The sequence below is a fragment of the Jatropha curcas genome, chromosome 11 (assembly GCF_041381405.1).
Source record: "Jatropha curcas cultivar XTBG-Jc1 chromosome 11, XTBG_Jcur_1.0, whole genome shotgun sequence".
Taxonomy (NCBI): domain Eukaryota; kingdom Viridiplantae; phylum Streptophyta; class Magnoliopsida; order Malpighiales; family Euphorbiaceae; genus Jatropha; species Jatropha curcas.
In genome coordinates, this window is record NC_143161.1 from 6,999,419 (window position 1) to 7,007,369 (window position 7,951).

The following is a 7,951-nucleotide window of genomic DNA, read 5'->3' on the forward strand; positions in this document are numbered from 1 at the left end:
ATATATTCATTAAAATTATTATGTGAAATTTATCAAAAATACTGCAATATTATTATTTGCATAAAACAATTGTTATTATTTAATTTTTGCTACTTATTTTTATTTAAAATAAATATAAGTTAAATGTCAAAATTTCATTAAAAAGTTAGCTTTTTACTTCTGGTTGAAATTGATTATATTTCATGATAAGAATAAAATATGCTTTCTTTTAATTATTTAAATACAAATATATTTTCTACAATTATTTGTAATTTAACACTTTAAACAAAAAATATATATATAATAAATAACAAAGTAAAACATATAATTGATAAAATTTTTTAAAACTAAAAGAAGAAAACTAGCATGATAATCATGAAGTAACTATATTCACTTTAGAAATCTTTCTTCATATATGTTACAAAATCATGAAGATTTGTTATGAATAGATGATTTTAGGTTCTAATTTTTTTAACTTATAATAATTACTCCCTCTATCCCAAAAATATAATTTTTTTTTTATTTGTCTCAAAATATAATCCATTTTCATTTTTTGCATTATAGTTAAACCAATTTTATCTTATTTTCAGTAACCCTTTATTTATTATTCCAATATAATAATGCTCATTTATTATTTAAGATAGACATAATAAAAAAATTATATAAATAAAATTATATTTTAATCATAATAATTGCTCTTTTCTTAACATGTAAAAAAATAAAAGGTAAACTATCTCTTTCAATCAGAGTATTGTAACAGAAAATTAATTTTTTTAATTGTTTAGGTTAGAAACTGTATTTATGATTTGTAATAGCACGCAGTTTATTCGAGCTGGATAACTTTCAAGATTTTTCATTTTCTCCCTCCAGACTTCAATTCCTGTAGTAGATGCCACAAAACAAAAATGTGAAAATTCAATTATGTCAAATTCAGTCTTAAAAGTAACAGTAGATTTACCAAAATTTACGCCAATTACAACTTCAATTGGCAAAGTCAACCTAATACATGCCGAGTTTACATAGCCAGGCACAAACTATATGAAGGTTGTACAATTTGGTAAGCCAACAACTTCAAAGCAAGAAAATATATCAGAGATTTCAATTTTTCTGAGCTTTCTGAGATTCAATAGCTTTCTTCCGTTCCTTGAGTTTATTAACCCGAGAACTCTTCCGCTCTTTGTTTTTCTGAAGAAAAATACAAAACACATTCATAAATCAGTAAGATGATTGCATTTTGTGAGATACTGCATATAGCGCGTCAAAATGTTGAACAAAAATGCTTCCGAAGTAACAATTAAATAAAACCTATTGCTCATCAATTAAAATATTCAACCATTAGCCAAAAACTAAAAAAATTTACATATTAGCCGCTTTAAGGAATTAAATTATCGTACAACAGAAAACTAAATGAAATACATGGTGAATGCACCAAAGTGAGAAGCAGCCTCACAACCACAACAAATAAGGGATGCCAGGCAAGTGCACAAGCATTCACAATACAGCAATTAGAAGAACAAATCAGTTATAAATCCAACAGGACCAGCATGCTTATCTAACAAACCCGAGTGCAGTTCATCAAAATATTAAACTTTTATTACCAACAAATAAGAACAATTAAAACTGCACCATATCAAGAAATTTCTAAATGGTAAAAGGCAAAAACATACTAATCATTTTGTGCACCGGAAAACTATATATCCAAACTAAGGGACAAACACACTTTTTGCCAACGAAATCAAAGACCACAACCTTTTAGACCGCATAAAATAAATTTCTGTGTAAAAACATGTATTAGCACTGAAACACCAAGACAATGTCAAGAAAGAGGAAAACTGGCACGATAAGGTTATCAAAGTCACCTTAATAGCTTCATAAAGGCCTCTCTTTTTACGAGACATAGTTAATACGTCCCTGTTTTCAGCATCCTCAGCAATCTGCTGCAAACCAGGAAGATGCTCTTCTCTAGGCTGCATCTCCTCAAAAGAGCTCTGCTTAACTTTCTTCAATGCTGGTGAATAATCTTGACCCTGAAGTTCTGCTTTCAATTCTTCACGATATTGCTTCTCAAGAGCTTCCATCTGCAACGTCCAAACTATTGTCAGGCCAAGAAGAACTAGAGAAATTATACAAGCAAACGCAAAAAAAAATATAATAATAATAATAATAATAATAATAATAATAATGTAGCACTGAAAAAAGAAATGATTCAAGAGGACAAATCAAAAATTAATTATACAACTTTTGAGTTCTAGGTTAAACTTCATAGGAATTAGGATGGAAGGACTTCCTTATAGGGGAATGTCAAACACACCCACGGTGCAGCCCAGTTATCGTTAGTAGGCACACACGCTCAAGGACTCATTGAAGTGTTCTAATGAGGTTACTACTACATAATTCAATTTTCAACGATCACATACCTTCTGCTTCCTCTCAGCAGCTTCAATAGCCTCTGTTCGACTGATAAAACCTTCAACCAACATATTTTGAGGATCTTCTAGATCTTCCTTTCCCATGCCTGTAATTGGAAGGACTTCGTTTCTGGCAGCAGCCTGCAAACGCTTGATGGTCTCTGCATAGTCAGGAACATAACCTTCTGCCTCATTGTCAACAAAAGGTGATAGGTGAGGTGGAGGAATCCTGTTGGCAGAACCACAATTTTACATCCTTAAAATGAATTTTAAATTCAGCCCAAAGGCGGAATTGATAAATGCTTTGAATCATTGATACCAACATAATAGAACCCTAAAAAAGTTTCCCTTCGACATACAATAGGGATGCAACCTATTGTGAACTATAGCAACTGAACCCCCCCCCCCCCCCCCAAAAAAAAAAAAAATATATCATTTAATAATAATAAAGAAAAAGGACCCAAATAAAGCATGGATAATAGCTGGATTTCTAAATGACAGAAAACAATTTGCTTTCCCATAGTTAATTTTCCACTAGATAAGCATTACCAAGAATTTGATCCTTCCAATTACATAATCATAAATCCACAGTGGCTGAACTTAACATATAAGCAAAAGATATAATTAATAAATGATTTGAGAGGCTCTAAAAGTACATTTGGATGCCCACAAGAAGTTCCAATTGAGAACATTAAACACATGCAACCTACTACAAAATATGGCAACTGAAAATCCAGTTCATCTTTTAACAATAAAGGTACAGGAATAGTGTATGGGCAAGTGTAAAGAAAAGAGACAGAGAGAATGGGGGGCCTGGGGGAGGCAAGCAATGAAGAAATCCTTAAGAAAGATTAATTCTCAATTGCATTATTCTCAAAATAATTCTCGTATCAAAGTCTAATTATAATGTAAATAATTAGGTCTATTATAGCGTTCAAACAATCCTATAAATATTAGTATTAATCCTAATATAATTAGGAACATACAATAATAAACAATAAAACCCTATGTTTCTACTTTCTATATTTATATTTTTTTTCCTAAAATCCTCTAGGAATAGGAGTTGCATCATTACCTTCCCACTAAGTAATCCTCAGTTGGCAATATAATCCTTGCATTGACACAATCAAAAATCCATTGTGGTTGAACATATTCTCTTGAAAGGTATTTATGACCTTGGGTTGGCCTATCAACAATCTGCATGAATGAAAATAAACACTTGTAGTTGCTCTTAAACAAATTCCCACAAATCATAAAGACATGTGGTTGTGAATGTGTGTAAGCACATATATGCACATAGGCAAACATGTATATGTCTGAAAAGATTGAAGGGGTTGAATAGTAAACCTGATGAGTAATGCTCTGGTCAGCTTCCTTGAATGGGGCTCCATCTCCATCCCAAGAAACAATACCACCAAAAGCAGGAATGACAAAAAGCAAGGATTCTCTGGGAACCTGAACAAAGATATTATTAGTTCACCAGAAATTATAACAGAAACATAAAGGGATTGGAATATGACAATATTAATCCCTTTTATCAAGGAAACTAATTACATGTAATGGCAATGGCATCATGGACAGGCCCAATTATATCTTCATGAACAACACAATTTTGAATCAAATTAATACTAATCAATCAAATGAACTTGAAGGTACTTAGGCACATGAGAAGAACGTTAACAACAAATCTGACATGAGCATCATATAAGAAAAGATAATATTCCGTTGACTTTTTGCAACAGGTTCAACTACACAATCGTCCCCAGAGAGAGAGAGAGAGAGAGAGAGAGAGAGAGAGAGAGAGGTGTTACACAATGCAATATCTTAAAAGGTTCAAGTCTCTGGCAAGAGATGATATTTGAAATCAGAAAATTCAAAACCTGATCTGAAATCTTGTGCATATAGAAAGTTCAGAAGTTATGGGTGCACATAGTTGCTCTCAAGTAAGCTGACACAAGATTAATAGTCTATGATGACATGTATAAAAGCTAAAGTAATAATAGAACATGCCCTACAATGAGAAGTATTAAAGACTAAAACAAAAATAAATGAACAAATATACAAAAAATGAGATACCCAAAACTATGTTCAGTTGCAAACAAAGAAACATCACAAGAATAGTAAAGCAAATAAACTTCTATTCAGCAACGATATAGAAAAAAACCCAGCCAGCTGATGTATTATTTCTGAAGCTACAAGATTAATGAATTTAAAACAAATAAAAAACAAGTTTAAAAAAAAAATAATAATAATAATAGCATTAACAAGCAAGATAGGAAACTATTAGTTTATTGGCAATTAAGAGTCGTCAATACAGATCTACAGGGTGATGAGAAATATCTAAACAATCAATAAGGTTATGTGACAATTAGTTGAGCCCACAGCATCAACAAAAGCAGGAATCAACCCCACAACATTGAGAAATCCACGTTCCAGAAGTTAACTACAAATTTCAATTAATGACACCCAAAGTTGTAAGTTCCAGCAGTAAGATATTAACCTCACCTCACGACTCAAGAAAAATTTCATATTTCTAAACAGCTTCTTGCACTCCTTTGTAGCTTGATCATCTTCATCTTCATCTTCACCCATAGCATCATGAACAAGGTGCATTAGCGCACCAGGTTCATTGGAAGGAAGTTGATGCTGAAGTTGTGCAAGTCTTATTTCAGACTCCTCAGTTTCTGTCCCTTCCACCTGGGCCCTAACTTGCTGTGATAATGATGAACTGGAAGCTTTAGGTTCTTCTGTGGGCACACTAGAGTGAGCATCAATGTACCTTGAAAGTGCATAAAGGCCTGCAGTATTCAGCAAAAATAAAATCCAAAAGTAAGCTATTAACAGATTAATAGCACATAATTTGAAATGTAATCTAATCTTGAAAGAAAACATGGAAAATTTTTAACCTGCATAATGATAAAAAGTATACCTTCTGCTAAAGCTTCCAATTGAGGGTCAAGAATTGGAGGATACTCCACATTTATGGTATGATAAAGCCTAAAATTGACAAAGCCAAGAAGATTCTGCACCAATAATGACTGCTGGTAAATACAAAATCAAGGATGAACTAGAAATGAGCAAACTTTATCAACCAATTTCCTATGTTGTGCAGTGATGCTCAATTAAATGATGTTACTTGAGCTTAGTTTTATCAATTTTGTTATAGCTTAGTAACATGTACATAACCTTTCACTACGAAATTACCAATTGACAAAGGGAAATCCTTAATTGGAAGTAGCATCTAGTTGATTTTAGATTATATTCTTCTATTCAAATGGCGCAAACTTAACAAGACAAGCAATTATTAGGAGGCAAAATACAATAAAGAAAGAATGAAATCCCAGCATCATTGAAATGTGACCTGGTAAAGCTCCAAAAATGTTAACATAACATTGTAATTGACATCATCTGGTAATACTTGCTGCATTGCATGAGGTGTCAGCCATGTGATATTTTGACCTTCAACCTCGGCCTACCCGGGTTAGAAGTGTGTAAGTACCACATGATAAAAAAACTACAGGAAAGGAAATGAGAAACATTGAAATTGTATACCTGATAATATATGCCCTTTACAGATACAAAAACCTTCCGTAATTTATGTGTGCGGACAATATAAGCTTGCCATTCATGACTCAACCTAGTAACATACAATTTAAAAACATATATACATCAGATTAAAATAGGTACGAAGATAATATTGTAAAAGCATATGAATATACAATAGAAATTTACAATTCTTAAAATTTGAACTATGCTCCAATAATTTCCCATACAAGTACATGAAAGATGTATCACCTTCGACAATTATGGACACATTCCACATCAATTTTCAACCTTTCTATAGCAGGTAATACCGCAAACAGATGCACCAATGTCAGACAATCATCCAAGTCTCTGAGCGCATCAACAAATTTTGGATACCTAAAACCCCAAGCAAAACCAAATATCAGAGGGAGACTTCCCACGAACTGTAAAATGATATCCCAAGGAAATGAACATGTGAGGGAGTTGTAGATTTAGCAAACCTTTGAAGAATGACCTTGTCATAACTGGGAGTAGGTTGGCGAGTCTGGAGACGAATTGCCTGATCATTATCCTTCTTTGCCAAAGCTTTCTTTATCTTCTTCTGGTAAGCTCTTATTTCTCTAAACTTCTCTAGTAATGGCTCATGTTGAAGGTATGCAATATCCTTCAAATGATAATAAGTGTGGTGATTTCCTTTGACCTTCTTCTTTGGCTCCCGGGGGAAAATACCTTTCAGAATGCATAGTTTCCTACAATTTCCAAACCCGTGGAAAAATAAGCCATACTTTCCTGCACTTTTCTACCTTCTTCCAGAGTACAAAAATTTAAATATTACTAAAAAATAAAAATAAAAAACTATAATTATTGGTCTCATTAGTAATGTAGGAAAGTCTAATAATATTCAGACCAAGACTCGCTCTAACAGAAAAACAGAAGGCAACAAAGAGGATCGGAAACCATTTCTTTATCAGTATTGATCACAGAACATATAACCAATTCATCAGACCTTAGTACTTATTTTAACTGACATCAATTTGTCTTCCCTTTCCCCGATTCAAATAACAGCATCGTGAATTTCAAACTTCAGTTTACACGCAGTCTAAATGTTTTCATTTCAATAAAATAGCAGCTCAAAACTCCATAATCACATGAGTTGATTCCCATTCCCCAAGGGATGGAAAAGAAAACTTCAAACATAAAGCCCAATACAATTACAATAAAAAAATACAAAGTTTGATACAAAAAATCATGCGCATATAAATCAACAAGCGCACAGCTGCTGTGGTACAGAAAAGAGATAGAAGTGGAGGAACGTACCTGAAGAGCGTGAGATTGCACTGGAGCTGCTTGACGGCTTGTGACCTGGTGACGAACCTGGCAGCGTTACCTTCCTTCTTCTTTCCCTGGAAAAATAATTCGAGCGAAAACCAATGAGAAAGCGTGAGAAGACATGGAGATTATTAATAGCCAAAATAAGACTTAAAGCCAGCTTACAGGAGGTCTGTAGTGCTTAATCTTCCTTGTCATGGTGGAAAGAAGCAAAGCAGTGGCAGAGAAGACGGAGAGAGGCGGAGAGGCTGCAACCTGCAACAGGAAATATACTTCGGGGATTTAGGGTTTAAGTATTTCGGGTCCAATATGTGATGTTGCCTATAGGGTTGGTCGGTAGACGTATTTGGTCGGGTTGGGGGAATTGAGAGTGCTTGGATATTGGATAGTTTTGGGATCCAACGGATCGAATATCCGCTTAAAATGCACCGTCGAATCAGAATCGAATCAAAATCCGCTTAAATACTTATTTTGCATTAAAAATATTTTTTTTATTTTTTAAAAAATATAAAGTAATATCATTTTGATTTAATAAAAATATAATATAAATGTTAAATATTCTTATAACATTAATTATAATAAAAAAATGCGTGTATATCTAATTTTTCTTTAAAAAATAACCATTTTAAATATTTATTAAATGAGTAATAGATAGCAGATATAAATCTTAAATCTAATACAGTTAGTAAAAATATTATCCGAATCCATTT

General features: G+C 32.8%; 1 protein-coding gene across 2 annotated transcripts; it reads right to left on the reverse strand.

Moving 5' to 3' along the window:
- Positions 1-869: 869 nt before the first annotated feature.
- Positions 870-7,572, reverse strand: LOC105634131 (pescadillo-like protein). 2 transcript variants are annotated; one of them, XM_012216933.4, is made up of 13 exons: positions 7,407-7,571; positions 7,230-7,315; positions 6,413-6,661; positions 6,183-6,308; positions 5,940-6,024; positions 5,749-5,859; positions 5,317-5,410; positions 4,893-5,185; positions 3,735-3,842; positions 3,463-3,584; positions 2,397-2,616; positions 1,839-2,057; positions 870-1,164 (listed from the first exon to the last, which is right to left on the reverse strand). In XM_012216933.4, the coding sequence occupies exons 1-13, from the start codon at positions 7,437-7,439 to the stop codon at positions 1,078-1,080; spliced, it is 1,833 nt and encodes a 610-aa protein (XP_012072323.1). In that variant the 5' UTR covers positions 7,440-7,571; the 3' UTR covers positions 870-1,077. The 2 variants fall into 2 exon arrangements, with proteins under 2 accessions (XP_012072323.1, XP_020534614.1); XM_020678955.3 differs by lacking the exon at positions 5,749-5,859 and having other exon boundaries at positions 7,407-7,572.
- Positions 7,573-7,951: the final 379 nt, after the last annotated feature.

Excerpts from the sequence above, each read along its gene's own strand:
- LOC105634131 (XM_012216933.4), bottom strand. The coding sequence starts at position 7,439 with ATGACAAGGAAGATTAAGCACTACAGACCTCCT. Across the intron at positions 2,058-2,396 it reads CTGCTGAGAGGAAGCAGAAG|ATGGAAGCTCTTGAGAAGCA; the intron begins GTATGTGATCGT and ends TGGACGTTGCAG. Across the intron at positions 1,165-1,838 it reads GCCTTTATGAAGCTATTAAG|AAAAACAAAGAGCGGAAGAG; the intron begins GTGACTTTGATA and ends ATTTTTCTTCAG.